The sequence below is a fragment of the Pongo pygmaeus genome, chromosome 8, assembly GCF_028885625.2.
Source record: "Pongo pygmaeus isolate AG05252 chromosome 8, NHGRI_mPonPyg2-v2.0_pri, whole genome shotgun sequence".
Classification (NCBI taxonomy): Eukaryota; Metazoa; Chordata; class Mammalia; order Primates; family Hominidae; genus Pongo; species Pongo pygmaeus.
In genome coordinates, this window is record NC_072381.2 from 56,008,157 (window position 1) to 56,026,601 (window position 18,445).

An 18,445-nucleotide genomic window follows, 5' to 3' on the forward strand; every position below is an offset into this window, starting at 1 on the left:
AGTATTTGTTAATACTGTATTCCTTAAACAAATAATATTCCATAATATTGTTATACCATAGTTTATTTGTTTACTGATGGACATTTGAGTGGTTTCTGCTTTTTAGCTTTTTGAACAGTTATCTACAAGTTTTTTTGTAGACATATATTTTCATTTTTTTTTGGATTTATACCTAGGAGTTGGAATTGTTGGATTGTATGTAACTGTGTGTTTTAACATTCTAAGAAAATGCCAAATTGTTTTCCAGTGTGGCTGCACTATTTTACATTCCCATCAGCAATGTATGAAGGTTCCAAGTTACTTGTATTGTAAAAGAAAATTTTTAGTCATCCTAGTGGGCGTGACATGATATCTCATTGTGGTTTGATTTGCAGTTCCCTGGTGATTAATGATGCTGACCATCTTTTCATGAGCTCATTGGCCATTTGTGTATCTTGTTTGAAGAAATCTCTAAGTCTTCTGCCCAGTTTTTTGGGTTGTTTTTGTTGTTTTTGAGACAGAGTCTTGCTCTGTCACCCAGGCTGGAGAGCAGTGGCACGATCAGGGCTTACTGCAGCCTTGACTTCCCAGGCTCAAGCAATCCTCCCACCTCAGCCTTGCAAGTAGCTGGGAGCTACAGGCGTGCACCACCACACCCATTTAAGGTTTTTGAATTTTAGTGGAGAGGAGGTCTCACTATGTTGCCCAGGCTGGTCTCAAACTCCTGAGCTCAAGTGATCCTTCCACCTCAGCCTTCCAAAGTGCTGAGGAATTACAGGTGTGAGCCACCACGCCTGGCCCTTTGCCCAGTTTTAATTGGGTTGTTTTTGTTGTTGAGTTGTAAGAATGTTTTTTATATGTTCTGGATACTTGACCCTTATCAAGTTCATGATTTGCAAATATATTCTCTCATTCTGTGGATTATCTTTTCAGTTTGTTAATTGTGTCCTTTGCAACACAGAAATTTTAACTAAAAGTTTTATGGTTTCAGCTCTTCTTTTGGATCCCTATTTCATTTTGATTTAATTTTTGTTAATCTGTGGATATCCAGTTGTCCTAGCATCATTTGTTGATTTGTAGCAGTTTTGAAGTAAAGATAACTAACAGAATGGTTGGTTTTGTGAGGTTTGTGTTAATTAATATACTGTTACAATTCTTTACTTCAACTCTCTCAGCCCTTCAGCATGCCGGCAAACACATGGAGGATTGCATTGTGGCCTCCTACACAGCACTACTTCTTGGGTGTCTCTGCCAGGAAAGTCCAGTAAGTACATAGTTCAGTGATGTTTTATATATCTTTGAACGATTCCAATGTAACAACTTCATACCTTTACATGTTTCACTTATTTATTTCTTCAGTGTTTCCCCCTTAATGTCCAACTTATTCCACAAAGGCTATTGGCTGATTATAGCGTTGTTTAAACTGTTTGTTTCCTATGAAGGAAAAATGGCAAGAAAATGTGTTAACATTTCCAGTAGTTTTTTTTTTTTTTTTTTTTTTTGAGGCGGAGTCTCGTTCTGTCACCCAGGCTGGAGTGCAGTGGTGCGATCTCAGCTCACTGCAAGCTCCGCCTCCCTGGTTCCCGCCATTCTCCTGCCTCAGTCTCCCGAGTAGCTGGGACTACAGGCACCTGCCACTGCACCCGGCTAACTTTTTTTTGTATTTTTTGGTAGAGACAGGGTTTTATCATGTTAGCCAGGATGGTCTCAATCTCCTGACCTCGTGATCCGCCCGCCTTGGCTCCCAAAGTGCTAGGATTACAGGTGTGAGCCACCGCGCCTGGCCATTTCCAGTAGTTTTATTTAAATTACCTAAATAGTTTTAAAGTAAAAACTTTAGTACAATCTGTATTGGAAAGGGAATGTGTAGCATTTTTTACATGCTAATCCTTTCCAATATAGGTTTTACTAAGTAAGGCCTGGAGTGGAGTAAATTAAATTGATTTTCACTTTTTTAAAAGTGAAATAAAGTTGATCTTTATGGCTTTGTTAGAAAGGATGTGCCTATCAGAGTTAGGCTGTTAAAGATGTAAGAAAAAGCAGTTCTGGAAAACAAGCTAGTCAGTGCTTTAATCTCATGAAAAAGGAATTATATACATGAAATAAAATTAAAAATCAAAATAGTATATAATATTAAAAACTTTAAAATGCTTGTTGAGCTTTTTAAGGTACATCCCAAAGGTCAGAATACTAATGAAAAAGCTCTTGTGGCCGGGCGTGGTGGCTCATGCCTGTAATCTCAGCACTTTGGGAGGCCGAGATGGGCAGATCACTTGAGGTTAGGAGTTCGAGACCAGCCTTGCCAACATGGCAGAACCATGTCTCTACTAAAACTATAAAAATTTGCTAGGCGTGGTGGTGCACGCCTCTAATCTCAGCTACTCGGGAGGCTGAGCCGCAAGAATCGAATCGCTTGAATCCTGGAGGCGGAGTTTGCAGTGAGCCAAGATCGTGCCACTGCACTTCAGCCTGGGCTTCAGAGTGAGACTGTTTCAAAAAAAAGAAGAAAAGAAAAAGCTCTTGTTTGATGGATGAATCTGTTCACATGCCTTTGGTTGGAGTAAAAGAAGGGATAGTATGAAACCTGTACTCATCTGGCTTAAACAAGATGGCAGAGTCTAATTTGAGTGATGTCAGTGCCTCACTGAGGACATCAGAGACTCAGATCATTTCTGTCTTTATTATTTTTCTGTATTTTTTTGTAGAGACAGGGTTTCACCATGTTGTCCTGGCCGGTCTCGAACTCCTGGGCTCAAGTGATCCTCCTGCCTCGACCTCTCAAAGTGTTGGCATTATAGGTGTGAGCCACAGTGCCCACCCTATTTCTCTCTTTAAACTGCTGTCCTCCACATTTTGTCCTCTGCTAGCCCTTATGGTCCCATGCTGACTTACAGCTAGGTGTCTCATCAAATTAAATAGTGCCTAGCAGTAATAGGGCCTCTTCCTCTATAGTTCTTTTTTTTTTTTTTTTTCCATGGGTACATTGGCTGGAAATACATATTTTTTAAGACGACTGTTTATTTCCCCTGTGGGACCCCATGCCACTCTCACCCCTCACCAGGTAGCATTGGTCACATCTTGGCTAGCATTGGGTCACAATGCTTTTGTCTGAACCAGTCACTGGCCGGCAACATGGGATTACTGTGAGTGGATTAGATCATCAGGATTCACTTAGGAGAAATACAAATGTCTAGACAATCAGGCTGAGTCAGCCTGAAAGTGGAAGGTTGTGACTATGGGGATAGTCTGCTGGCTTGGGAAAAACAAATATGAGGGGTAAAACTGTCGAAGAAGGGGACGGCAGAATCATTGTGAGTGTTCTCTTTCAGATAGGGGGTTGGGTATAGGTGGATTATTTTTAAGTGTAAAGTCCATTTGTAAAGCCAGATTTTGAAATGGAAGGCAGATTGTTTTCTAGGAGCAAGGACATTGAGGGAACAAGAAAGAGTGGAGACCTATAGGAGGGGGGCGTTAGTTTCAGCAGGAAGCAGGGGCCATCTCTTTTTGAAGCTGGAGGACTGGAAGAACAGAGTTAATGATAAATGAATGGCTTCATTTGAGCAGGAACTCATGCTGGCTCCGTGTACTTGGGCCCATCTACCCACCCACGTTTCCTTACTTTTGTCATCTAATTCTTTGTACTGCCTTTTTTTTTTTTCACTTTCTGTATCTAAGTCCTGTGTGTTTTTCTGAATCCATCTTGTCCATCTCTTCCATACTTACATTTTAACTAACCTAAATACACCAGCCCACTCTGTGTGGCCCCTCTGGGTACCACCAATTTCAGGATCAAGACCAAAGTTCTCATCGTGGCTCTGGAGGCCCTGCAAGATCTTTATATCCCTTTTTCTTATTTCCAGTGACAAGATTTTAGGAGCAAATCAGAAACCCATCACACACAGGAAAGGAGGAAGAGGCAGGCCTCAAATAATAGCAATGAAAAAAGGCCAGGCGCGGTGGCTCTCGCCTGTAATCCCAGCACTTTGGGAGGCCAAGGTGGGCAGATCACAAGGTCAGGAGATCAAGACCATCCTGGCTAACACGGTGAAACGGTGAAACCCCGTCTCTACTAAAAATACAAAAAAAAATTAGCTGGGCGTGGTGGTGGGCACCTGTAGTCCCAACTACTTGGGAGGCTGAGGCAGCAGAATGGCGTGAACTTGGGAGGCGGAGCTTGCAGTGAGTGGAGATCGCGCCACTGCACTCCAGCCTGGGCAACAGAGTGAGACTCTGTCTCAAAAAAAAAAAATGCAATGAAAATAATACTTAAATTTAAATATTTTTAGATACTCTGTTTTGTACACACTATAGGTTTAGTCATATTTCAGTCATGTTCTTTCTTACATAATCGTTCTTGAAATTGTGTTATTACCACATATGATTTATCTTGGGCCATCTTTCCCATGCTAATTCCTATTTGTGTTTGCCTGGATCTATCTTGTCTCTAAAAAGAGAATGTTCTTAAGTTGTGGGCAATGTTGTGAATTCATAGAGCCCCAGATTTATTTGTTGCCTTGGAGATTATTATGATTAACACCAAAAAGCTAGCGGATACCACAAAATGTAAAGGAAGTTTGGTTGCCTAATGTGTAAGTGAAAGAGATAGACAAGAAAGCATGTGGTTGTTGCAGTAAATGCTGCTTTGTGGTCTGATCCCGTTTTCACTTGCCCTCCTTGACTTCTCACTTTGCAGCTGGTGCATTGCAGTGGTCAGTCTCCTCACTGCTCTTCCTGCTTTGTTGCCCCTCCATTCCTGGGACATTGCACATTGCCACTGGAGCTAACTTACTTCAGAGCACTTGCTGATCACGTAGCTCCTTGCCCGGTCTTCCTTGGCTCACAGCCAGTAAGGGGACTAGTGAGTGTTTAGTGTCGCAAGACCCTGGACTTAAGACTGCTCCAATTTCCAAACCTACTGGGCACTTTTAAAATTTTTCAAATAGGCCATGCTGTATCACGCCTTTTCTTTTTGTACCTGCTATATTCTGTTAAAAAATGCTGTCACTGTCCCTCCCATTGCCTCAGAAACGCTGTATGTCATGTTCTGTAGTGTGTTGATAGAGAAGGATTTGATTTGGATTAATGAGGGGCTTTCATCCAAAATATAGGAGCTAATCATATATTCTGTATTATAGAGGTGTACTTTTCTACTGAGCAGTTCTCCAGAGACACCTTAGCCACTATTTTGCCCACCACTGTGGTAGCTTTTGGTGGGAGGATCAGTTTGAATGTGTGTAACTGATATCTTCAGCACATGAGTACTTTAGCAGTGTTTTGATTAGATCTTTTCTGAAGCTGTATTCATCTCATTATTTTGCTGCTTTCTAATTTTGCGAATACCCTGGCATGGGAATAGGAAAAAGGGGGTGGGTAGTGGCAAATTTCTGAAGAGAAATATGTCATCTCTCCTTTTTTGCCCCCGCTAACAAAAGTCAAATTGGGAGCTTTTGTGTGTTTTATTGTTGTTTTTTGGTTGGTTTTGTTTAACCCTTTACCTTGTGTCCCCAAACTTGGGACAGTATACTTTCTTTTGCCCCTTACTACAGGTGAACCTTCCTAAAAGATTTTTTCTTTTTATTCTTCCTAAAACATTTAAAGCATTCTTTAATGTAATGAAATAGTTTTTTAAGCAGGTTGTGTAATGTTTTCCATATAACAGGTTGGTTTATATATAGTTTGGCTGCTGCTTGCTAATAATGAAGGGTTTTCTCTCCTGATATTGTCTGAGAATCTATCATAGATGAGGTTAGATTGCCTTTGGAAAGATGCTTCTAGTTAATTCCTGTCCTATATAATTAGTTGAATTCATCTGTGAAGGATGTGAATTTTTCTTTAATCTTTTTATTTCATGAGCAGCTTTGTGAGTACATTCTCAAGTCTAAAGTCCTCACCCTCTTCTCCTATTCCCCCAGGGCCCCCAGTGAAACACACACATACATTAAACCGTGCAGTTTGTTATTTCAGGCCTTTTTCTTTGCATTTATGAAAGTAGGTTGGCATGCTGCCTCACACCTGTAATTCCAGCACTTTGGGAGTCCAAGGTGCATGGATCACTTGAGCCCAGGAGCTCGAGACCAGCCTGGCCAACATGATGAAACCATGTCTCTTCTAAAAATACAAAAATTAGCCAGGCGTGGTGGCACGTGCCTGTAATCCCAGCTACCCGGCAGGCTGAGGTATGGGAATCACTTGAAACCAGGAGGTGGAGGTTGCAGTGAGCTGAGATTGCACCACTGCACTCCAGCCTGGGTGACAGAGTGACTGTTTCATTAAAAAAAAAAAAAAAAAAAAAAGTAAATGTGTACACAAATATTTCTTTGTAGCTTTTGCCAACTTTACCTTTCTCCTTTCTTTCTGAGGGTTAGGTAGGAAATCACATGCAGAGTGAGTGTGGAAAGAGAATAAATAACCACGTGTTCCAAGGATCTTAAAAATTTGCACCAAGATGTGTATCAAAACCAACAACATTGTACGAGGTGCAATCTCATGTTTTCTGCCAGCTGACCAATATTTCTTGCTCTGTTTCCTCAGATCAATGTAACCACTGTGCGGGAATATCTGCCAGAAGGAGACTTTTCAATAATGACAGAGATGCTCAAAAAATTTTTGAGCTTTATGAATCTCACTGTAAGTAGCTTTTATTACAGCTTATGTGATTTTAAATTTATAATACATTGACAGTAGACGTAAAAATACTATGGCCATAGTAAGTGGGAGCAAAAAGGGATTTTCTTTTAATTTTAATAATTGTGTTCTGTTTCTTCAAGGTAATCATTGCATGTTATGGCAAATAACTTTATCAAACCCACAATTTAATCTCGGTGTACTTTGATTTGTAGTGTTCAGTTTAGTAAATCTAGAGGTAAACTTTTATTTATGCTTCTTAATGTCTGTTAAATATTAACTGTTACTTCCTTTCCCCTTCACCCCGCTTTCAGTGTGCTGTTGGAACAACTGGCCAGAAATCTATCTCTAGAGTGATTGAATATTTGGAACATTGCTAGCTGCTTTACCTTTGCTTCAGGTGCTCGGTAATGCTGGAGCTATCCTTAGACAAAGAAAAGTCAAGTCATGAAAGAAGTCCTTGAAGATATACCAAGAACATTCATCAGTATCATTCGTGTTTGGATTTTTAAGGCCACCTGATTTCTTCATCATGCATTCGGCATTTGCTAAATGACAGTTACTACATCAATCTGCAACTATCAAAAATGAGGGAAAAGGTTCAGGCTGTTAACAATTCCATGCAGTATTTAAATACATTTACTTTGGCAGAGTTTATACCCTCCCCTTGTTTTCTTGCTTTATTCTGGGCAAGTTTGAAGGGGAAAATTTGTGCTGCTGTTAGTGCAACTGCTGTGTATGTTGAGCCACTGTTGTCGTGCCAGCCAGGTGCAAAGGCAGCTTAGCTACCGAGGTAGCGAATGTTCTGAGGACATTCTAGACAACAGCTTAGTTCCTTTTTCAGGCTCATTTGCTTTTGCTTTTTTGTTGAATGATTCCAATCGTAAATAAAGCTTTTAATAATTTTGTGAATTTTTTGGTTGTTGTTCCCTGAACTACTGTCTGTATTTAAAATTAGATGGAATCCAAAGATACACGGGATTAATAGTATATTTTTTTATTCTTGATTAGGTTTGGGTTATTGAAATATTTTTTACTTTTGAGACCACAACCATATTCAATATCATACCATAATGTGTCATAGCTATAGACACAAGAAAAACAACAGTTTGAGGGAATATTATATAAGATGATGTGCCCTGTTAAAGGAGGAGGCAAAATAGTCAAACCCAGGGTAGTTTACACTTAATGCTAGGGAGGCTCTTGAAACATTATTAGATTTTGAGGAAAGACTCTCTAGATATATTTTCTAATGTTCAGTACAATAAATATAAGGAAGCTAAAACACCAATGTGGAATCCATGTTTCCAGATAACATGTATACTCTTCTATAGAGTGACAGGATCAATTGCATAAGCGCAAAGCCTTAAATTGCTGGTTTAGAGAAGACCCTTTTTTTCATTCAGATTCTTTGTTTGTAGAGCAGTTATTTGAAAAACAGTTATGGAACACGAAACATTTTATAGGTTTAATATCATAACATTGCAAATTTTTCTTGTATTATTGTTCAGACCACTGGTTATACTTTTTTTTCCTTTTTTATTGATTGGGCCTGAATACAGGCTTTCTAGAGATCTTTTTCATTAATACTTTTAAATGCCTTTCAGGTAGTTACATCATGTTTCTTCATTGGATTTGTAAAACTTGAAGCCATAAAAATATTAGTTTGGTGTGTATTGGGGAAAATAGCTAAAAGTCTAATTTTTACCCATTTAGACTTTGTTATTTCCTTGTATAAAGTGACAAATCGGGGCTCTTGTATCAGTGCCAGCTGTAATGTTTTTAAATGCAGTGGCTGCCTTCTATTGTCTTCCTATTTTTGATAATGCAGATTGTTGGGAAATCTATAAGGAAGTAACTGATTCCAGGCAAATTGTTTTCTTCCTTCTACCCACCCCAACCTCTACCCATCACCTTTTAAGAACATAGTACGCCAGTGTAACGTGGGAACCATTGAGATTGTATTTGCCCTGAGTATTAAAGCTAGCTTAGCAAAATACTTTTACAAACATATTGGTAAATGATACCCATAAAATTAAATTAGTTATATTTTATTTTAAAGTGCAAAATACATTGATATTTATTAATCATTGGATTTAGGGAAAGGGACAGATTTTTGGTGAACCTGACTTGTGGCAGATGGTAAGGAATATTATAAAACATTTGGATGAGAACAATCAGGGCGAACTACATTTTTCTGTTACACTGGTAATCATTTGAAAATTGATTTACCTCAGTGTTTAACAGTTTTTTGTTTTGTTTTGTTTTTTAAATAACTAATTGTCAAGCACTGATAGAGATGCAGATTTTGGTGGGGGGTGGGGGAGATAATCACTTCACCAACTGCAGTGCATTTGTGTGTTTTTAACCCTCAGAGAACTCTGCATTTTAGGGTACTTGAGGCTGACTTGCAAATTAATTAAAAGTTTTAAAGTAACCTTTTTTCCATTGTAAATATTTCTGTAAATACTACCAATTGGAAATTAGAACAGTAGAGTACTTTTCTGAATCCAATCCTATTTTTATTTTATACAGTATTTCTCAGCTGTGATCTTTGGAGCAAAAGCCAACGGCAGGAAAAAATAGTTTGTACCAGTTTCATGAAGTATGTCTTTGGGTTTTTGTAAATAATTTTAACTCAAATAAAATTGCTACTTTCAATACACATGTTGTCTTTAACATAAGTCTATTGGAGGACAGAAGTGTCACAAACTTTATATATAGCTGACTCTAATGGGAAATACACTATCACTTAACACATTTAACCAGTTTTTGTTAAATACTTTATTATTTCTCCATGTTTTTAATAATACTCATCTGAATATAATGTGAACTCAACAACTCAGGCCAATTAGGGACTGGATTTTCAGTTAGGCCCTTGGCTTACTTACTGTTTTGATTCAGGTATTTTTTGATCCTATGAGTATGATCCAGGACTTCTTTGCTTCTGAGGTTTTACGCTGCTTTTTAGTTTTTCAGTTTTCTTAATTGTCAGCCGTTAGGCATCCTGCATTTACAAGTAGATTCCTCAACCTCTCCTTACTGCTTTTAGCCACAAAACTAGATTGAAGGATCTCTCCTGGGAGTTTCCGTTACTCTCCCCACTTAAATATGAGTATGTAAGAGTGATTTCAGGATGCAGCCTATGGATATAGAAAGACAAATCACACAGAAAATTTGAATCCTATTTCTGATACACGTTTATTGACTTTGAGTAAATTCTTGAACCATTAAGCCCGTTTCCTCAAAACAGGAAAAACGGATAGTACCTACCTCATGGTTGTGAAAAGTAAGTACATGTGAAGCATTAGCACAATATTCTAAACTTAGGATGGCCGGGCACAGTGGCTCACACCTGTAATCCCACCACTTTGGGAGGCTGAGGCGGGCAGATCACTTGAGGTCAGGAGTTCAAGACCAGCCTGGACAACATGGTGAAACTGGTCTCTAATAAAAATACAAAAATTGGCCAGGTGTAGTGACACATTTGTAATCCCAGCTACTTGGGAGGCTGAGGCAGGAGAATTGCTTGAACTCAGGAGGCGGAGGTTGCACTGAGCTGAGATCGTACCACTGCACTCCAACCTGGGAAACGCAGCAAGATGCCATCTGAAAAAATAAAAATAAATAAGTAACCTTAACTTGGCAATGGTAGCTTTAATCGTTTCACTATTTTGTATCAGGAAGGTGAAATATTCTAAACAATGGAGTAGCATATTGTTATATTACTGAGGTCAGTGGGGCTTGGGTTACTTTAACAGCAACTCTACAATTGCTGTTTTCAAATTGATCTTGTTAATATCTTATTAATGACTAATAAACGAGGGAATTGAACAAACTTCAGTAATCATTAAAGTATTTTAAGCATGGGGTTGGGGCACGTTGGCTCATGCCTGTCATCCCAGCACTTTGGGAGGCCGAGATGGGTGGATGCCGAGGTGGGCGGATCAATGAGGTCAAGAGATCGAGACCATCCTAGCCAACATGGTGGAAACCGTGTCTCTACTAGAAATACAATAATTAGCTGGGCCTGGTGGCGTGCACCTGTAGTCTCAGCTACTTGGGAGGCTGAGGCAGGAGAATCACTTGAACCTGGGAGGCAGAGGTTGCAGTGAGCCAAGATCACGCCACTGCACTCCAGTCTGGGTGACAGAGCGAGACTCCGTCTCAAAAAAAAAGTATTTTAAGTATGTCCTTCAGGTTTTTTCTTGGATGTAGAAGAAAGTGTTGAAAGAGGCTTGCACAATTCACTATCATGGTCTCCTGACATTGGATGTGTAGATGAATAACTTTATGGATAATGTCTTTGAACAAAGAATTTGAATAAATACTGAGTGTTTTTGTCAAACCTCTTTCCCTGTTTAACCTTTGTGTGCAGTTTGAATACTCCAAATGCCATGTACTGGCGTAAGGAGCCAGCTGAGTTTATAAAGCTATATACTGCCTAGTTGTTATAAGAACCTGTCTTGCTGTCTAGAATTGTATTATAGCGAATGTAGGTAAATGAAACTATCCTCTTGCAAAAATTGTTAATATTAAGTAGATTGTCATAAATTAAAGATGCCTATCATAACCCCTAGAGTAACAAGTAAAAAATAATGCAGACACATATAGCTAGAGCTGCCAGAGGAAATTAAAAGGAACACTGGAAAATATTTGATTAATCAAAGGAAGGCAGGGAAGGAGTAACTAACAAAAACAAACGAGAAAAGTAGAAAACGAGAAGCAGGACAAATAGAAATAAGCAAAAAACACTTTCCCTGTAAGGAACAAGCCAAAGATGTCCACTAAGCCTAATGATATGAATAATTATATTAAATGTAAATACACTAAACAAAGGCAGAGATTGTCAAACTGAACAGCCAAGAGACACTAAATACAAATATACAAATGATATGGAAGCAAAAGGGTAGGAAAAGATGTACCATGCAAATACTAATCACAAAATTGGAGTGGCTGTATTATCGGACAAGATGGACTTTAAGACAAGGGAATATTACCAGATCTGTTAAGGGGAAAGGGTCTCTAACAGGAAGAAATAACAATTCTGCCTGTGCATCTAATACCTGATAGACCTTTTATACTACATGCAGTTAAAAATTTAAAGGAGAAATAGACAAAGTCACATCATAGTTTGATATTTCACCCTTTGGAATTAATAGGATACATATATATATGATATATATCAGTAAGGATAGAGAAGCTCTGAATGACAGTATCAACTATCTTGACGTAATTGACAGTCATAAAACATTACACGGAGCATATTTTTCAACTGCACAAAAAATTTTCACAGACCATCTGATGGGTCATAAAACAAGTCTCAATGAATTTAAGATGATTGAAATCTTAAAGGGGATATATCTTCACCCCAAGGAATTAAATCAGAAGTCAATACAGTATCTAGAAAACTTTGAAAAATAATACACTTCCTAGCAGTCTTTGAAGGGGAATTAGAAAGTTTAATGATCTGAATGACAAAATACAACATATCAAAATTTGTGGAATACACTTAAAGCAGTGCTTAGAGGAAAATTAAGAAGGCTTAAATTATCCTAATTTCTATGTGAAGCTAGATGAACAATTAAACCTAAAGTAAGTTGAAGGAAAAAATATGAGCAGAAATTAATATAATAAAAGACAAGTAATAGAAAAATTTTACCAAAGCCAAAAGATGATTCTTTGTAGTTAATAAAACTGATAAATCCTTAGCAAGACTAATCAAGAAAGAAAAAACCACAAATTATCAACGTCAGAAAAAAAGATGGAATACAGATGCTATAGACATAAAAGGATAAATAATTTAAAAATTTTTATAATTAAAAGATTTTTATTACTTAATAGAGACAAGGTCTTACTCTGTTGCTCAGGCTGGTCTTGAACTACTGAGCTCTGATCCTCCTGCCTTGGTTTCCCAAAGTGCAAGCATTACAGACGTGAGCCATCACACCCGGTCAGATAAAGAATTTTATGAATAACTTAAGCCAGTAAATTTTACAAATTAAATGAACAAATTCCTTGCAAAACAAACTTACCAAAACTGACTCAAGAAACAGAAAGCCTCATTAGCCCTATATTCAAAACAATTGAATTTCTACTTTGAAATCTACGTATAAGTCCTGTCCCAGAAGACTTCATTGATGCATTACATGAAACACAAGGAAGAATTTATATCCATCTTACACAGAAAGTAGAGAAGAGAATACTTACCAAATCAGTGTATAAGGCTTACCTATATATCTCCAATATAAAGCACAAAGATATTGCAAGGAAAAAAAATAGCAACATTTTATAGATGCAAAATATTTAACAAAGTATTACAAAATCAAATCCATTACTATATAAAAAGTATAATACATCACAACAAGGTGTTTATCAAAGGAGCGTAAAATTGGTTTATTATCTTTTAGATACAGAAAAACCATTTTCCAAAATGCAACACCTATTCATGGTTAAGAAACAAAAAAGCAACAACACAGTGGCTCATGCATGTAATTCCGGCACTTTGGGAGGCCAAGGCAGGTGGATTGCTTGAGCCCAGGAGTTTGAGATCAGCCTGGGCAAATGGCGAAACCCTGTCTCTATAAAAAATACAAAATTAGCCAGGTGTGGTAGTGTGCGCCTGTGGTCCCAGCTACTTAGCAGCTACTAAGGCAGGAGAATCGCATGAGCACAGGAGGTCGAGGCTGCAGTGAGGCGTGATTGCACCTCTGCCCTATAGCCTGGGTGACAGAGTGAGACCCTGTCTCAAAAAAAGAGAAAGAAATAGGAACTAATCTTGATCCCCCCCTCAGAAGAGAGCAGGTATGAAAAGTGTACAATAATTAAACTTGATGAGTCACTGAATACTTTCCTCTGAAGATCAAAAACAAGGCAGAAGTTTCCAATATCAACACTTCTACTTTGTTTAAAAGTAGAATTGACAAGCTGATTCTAAAATTCACATGGAAATGCAGAGGACATAAAATAGTAAAAATAATCTTGAAGAATAACAAAGCCGGAGGACATACACTATTGACCTTCCAGTTTCATGATAAAACCACAATGGTCAAGACCATGTATTGGCATGAGGACAAGATCAATACAATGAAGGCAGAGCCTAGAAATAGGTCAACAGATACAAGGTCAACTGATTTTTGACAGAGGCACCAGAGCAATTTAATGTAGAAATTAAAATATTTTTAACAAGTGGTTATGAAACATGTGAATACCCATATTTAAAAAAAAATCTTGACCCTTACCTTATGCTAAACATAAAAATTAATTCCAGATGGATCATAGATCTCAATGTAAAAGCTAAAACTATAAAGCTACTATAAAAAAGAAAGAAAGAGGCCAGGCTTGGTGGCTCAGGCGTGTAATCCCAGCACTTTGGGGGGCTGAGGCGGGCAGATTGCCTGAGCTCAGGTGTTCAAGACCAGCCTGGGCAACATGATGAAACCCCCTCTCTACTAAAACACAAAAAATTAGCCAAGCATGACAGCCTGTGCTTGTAGTCCCAGCTACTTGGGAGGCTAAGGTGGAAGGATCACCTGAGCCCAGGAGATGGAGGCTGCAGTGAGTGGAGATCATGCCACTGTACTCCAGCCTGGGAGAAAGAGCCAGACCTCATCTCAAAAATAAAATAAAAGTTGGCCAGGTGTGGTGGCTCACGCCTGTAATCCCAGCACTTTGGGAGGCTGAGGCAGGTGGATCACGAGGTCAGGATTTCAAGGACCAGCCTGACCAACATGGTGAAACCCCATCTCTACTAAAAATACAAAAATTCTTCGGGCGTGATGGCAGATGCCTGTAATCCCAGCTACTCAGGAAGCTGAGGCAGGAGAATCGCTGGAACCCTGGAGGCAGAGGTTGCAGCGAGCCGAGATCGTGCCATTGCACTCCAGGCTGGGTGACAGAGCGAGACTTCCATCTCAAAAATAAATAAATACATAAAATAAAAAGTGACCAAGTGCGGTGGCTCATGCCTGTAATCCTAGCACTTTGGGAGGCCGAGGCAGGTGGATCACGAGGTCAGGAGACTGAGATCATCCTGGCCAACATGGTGAAACCCTGTTTCTACTAAAAATACAAAAATTAGCTGGGTGTGGTGGCATGTGCCTGTAATCCCAGCTACTCAGGAAGCTGAGGCAGGAGAATTGCTTGAACCCGGGAGGCAGAGGTTGCAGTGAGCGGAGATCTTGCCACTGCACTCCAGCCTGGCGACAGAGTGAGACTCCATCTCAAAAAAAAAAAAAAAGATTAAAAAACCCATAAATTACAATGAGATGCTATTGTGTATTCAGTAGAATGGCCAGTTCAAAAGATGACAGCACCAAATAGTGGCATATGAACAACTGGAACTTTTTTTTAATGCTGTTGGGAATGTAAAATCATAACACCACTTTGGACGAGTTTTGTCAATTCCTTGTGAGATTAAAGTTATACCTGTCTGGGCTGAGTGCACTGGCTCATGCCTGCAATCCCAGCACTTTGGGAGGCCGTGGCAGGAGGATCACGTGAGGCCAAGAGTTCAAAACCAGCCTGGGTAATGTAGTGAGAACTCGTCTCTGCCAATAAATAGATAGATAGATGATAGATAGATAGATAGATAGATAGATAGATAGATAGATAGGTAGATAGATAGATAGATAGATAAAAGCTGGGCATGGTGGCACATGCCTGTAGTCCCAGCTGAGGCAGGAGGATTGCTTGAGCCTAGGAGGTTGAAGCTACAGTAAGCCATGATTGTACCACTGCACTCCAGCCTGGGCCACAGCTAAAATATATATATATATCTGTTCTTCAACCTAACAGTTTCACTTTATCCAGAAGAAATGAAAATATTCAACAGAAAAAGTTGTGGAAAATGTTCATAGTCATTTTATCAACAAATAGCCAAACACTGGAAACAACTCAAATGTCCATCTACAGACAATAAACAAATTGATAGATTCATGCAATAATATACTACTTAGTAATAAAGAGGAATGAATTACTTTTTAAATCAACAACATGAAGAAATTTCACATTCATAACGCTCAGTGGAAGAAGTTGAATTTTCAAAATACATATAATACAGCCATGTGCAGTGGCTCACACCTGTAATCCCAGTGCTTTGGGAGGCCAAGGTGGGAGGATCACTTGAGACCACGAGTTTGAGACCTATAATATGCATCAATTTATCCAAAATTGTAGAACAGGCAATATTATCTAAGGTGAAAACATTCAGAACAATTTATTTAAAAGACAGTAATAAGCAGTTAAATGAAAACCTCTATATGCTTAGAAATGTAAAAAACACAACCTGATAACTCATGGGTTAAACCAATTATAATTTTTTTTTTTTTTTTTTTTTTTTTGAGACGGAGTGTTGCTCAGTCACCCAGGCTGGAGAGCGGTGGTACGATCTTGGCTCACTGCAACCTCCAACTCCTGGGTTCAAGAGATTCTCCTGCCTCACCCTCCCAAGTAGCTGGGATTACAGGTGCACGCCATCATGCCCAGTTAATTTTTGTATTGTTAGTAGAGACAGGGTTTCACAGGTTGGCCAGGCTGGTCACGAACTCCTGACCTCAAGTGATCCACCCGCCTCAGCCTCCCAAAGTGCTGGGATTACTGGCGTGTGCCACCGCACCTGGCCATAATTTTTTTTTTTTTTTAAATTAGAACTAGGCTGGTGACAGTGGGTCACACCTGTAATCTCAGCACTTTTAGGAGGCTGAGGCGGGTGGATCACCTCAGCCCAGGAGTTCAAGACCATCCTGGGGAAAATGGCGAAACCCCATCTCTATGAAAAATACAAAATTAGCCAGGTGTGGTGGCACGTGCCGGTAATCCCAGCTACTTGATAGGCTGAGCGGGGAGGATCACTTGAACCCAGGAGGCAAAGATTGCAGTGAGCCCTGATTGAGCCACTGCACTCCAGCCTAGGTGAAAGAGTGAGACCCTGTCTCAAAAAAATAAAAATTTTAATTTAAAAAATAAATTAGAACTGGATGACAATGAAAATAAAATATATCAAAAGTCATGGTGCAGGGCGTGGTGGCTCACGCCTGTAATCCCAGCACTTTGGGAGGCCGAGGCGGGCAGATCACTTGAGGTCAGGAGTTCGAGACCAGCCTGGTCAACACGGTGAAATCCTGTCTCTACTAAAAATACAAAATTAGCCGGGCATGGTGGCACATGCCTGTAATCCCAGCTACTTGGGAGGCTGAGGCAGGAGAATCACTTGAACCCCGGAGGCGGAGGTTGCAGTGAGCCAAGATCGTGCCATTGCACTTCAGTTTGGGCAACAAGAAGAAAACTCTATTTCAAAAAACAAAAAAAATGTCACAGGATGCAGCAAAATTTTTATCTTTAAATGCTTATATTTGAAAGACAGAATGACTAAAATTGTAAAGTACATATTATTCATCTTAATGACAGAGTAAGAGCAATAGAATAAACTCTTAATAAGTAAAAGGAAGAAGATAATGGCAAATTTTTAAAAACTGATGAAAAATGGATTCTTTGAAAAGTCTAAATTTTGAGTACACTGACCAAGAAGGAGGGAATAAAATACAAATTACAAAAGTAAGTATAAAAATCAATATATGTGGGCCAGGCGTGGTGGCTCACACCTGTAATCCCAGCACTTTGGGAGGCTGAGGTGGGCAGATCACAAGGTCGGGAGTTCGAGACCAGCCTGGCTAACATGGTGAAACCCTGTTTCTACTAAAACTACAAAAAATTAGCCAACCATGGTGGCGCGTGCCTGTAATCCCAGCTACTTGGGAGGCTGAGGCAGGAGAATTTCTTGAACCCAGGAGGCAGAGTTTGCAGTGAGCCGAGATCACGCCATTGCTCTCCAGCTTGGGCAACAAGAGCGAAACTCCATTTCAAAAGAAAAAAAAAATCAATACATGCTATCTGGTATGAAATAAATAAATATTAAAAAGACAATATATGAGTACAGAAACACTAGAGATTAAAAAAGTTTTAACTACTCTGAATAAATGCATGCTAATGAATTTATGACTTAAATGAAGTGGGCAAATTCCTAGAATAATATAGCAAAAAAGAAAAACCTGGCCAGATGTGGTGGCTCATGCCTGTAATCCCAGCACTTTGGGAGGCTGAGGTTGGTGAATCACATGAGGTCAGGAGTTTGAGACCAGCCTGGGCAACGTGGTGAAACTCTGTCTCTACTAAAAGTACAAAAATTAGCCTCATGTGGTGGCACGCACCTGTAATCCCAGCTATCTGGGAGGCTGAGGCACAAGAATCCCTTGAACCTGGGATGTAGAGTCTGCAGTGAGCCAAGATCATGCCACAGCACTCCAGCCTGGACAACAGAGCAAGACTGTCTCAAAAAAAGAAAAAAAACAAAACCCAACACAAAAAGGGATAGAGTTTTACAATTTCTAAAGAAATTGAATCAGTATTATTAAAAGATTTCAAAACACACTTGACACAAAGTCCATGGTTTTGAAAGTTATTTCCACGAAATTATCAAGAAATAATTTCAATCTTATACAAATTCTTCTGGAGCATTGAAAAAGAGGGAACTCAGAAACTCCCCTAAATATTCAATGAAGGCTATATAACGATAAAAATAAGAAAAGGACAAGAAGAGAAAGACAAATTTCAGGATAATCTCCTTAATAACCATAGATAATAAATTCCTTTACAATATGTTAGAAAATTGAGTCCAGAAATATATAAAAAGCTAATACAATGTCCAAGTTGAATTTATCACAGAATGCAATGGTGAATTAACATTAGAATAATCAACAAATGTAACTTATCACATAAATGAGGAAAATCATGAGGCCTTCTCAGCGAATGCACAAAAAGCATTTAATTGGCCGGGCGTGGTGGC

General features: G+C 39.1%; 1 protein-coding gene across 4 annotated transcripts in view; it reads left to right on the forward strand.

Moving 5' to 3' along the window:
- Positions 1–9,268, forward strand: part of WAPL (WAPL cohesin release factor) — an 88,010-nt gene extending 78,742 nt beyond the window's left edge. For all 4 annotated transcript variants that reach the window (XM_054503870.2, XM_054503871.2, XM_054503869.2 and 1 more), the window contains 3 exons: positions 1,155–1,243; positions 6,511–6,606; positions 6,918–9,268. In XM_054503870.2, the coding sequence (XP_054359845.1) occupies positions 1,155–1,243; positions 6,511–6,606; positions 6,918–6,983 (251 nt within the window). In that variant the 3' untranslated portion in view covers positions 6,984–9,268. The remainder of the gene's footprint in view (positions 1–1,154; positions 1,244–6,510; positions 6,607–6,917) is intronic.
- The last annotated feature ends 9,177 nt before the right edge of the window (positions 9,269–18,445 follow it).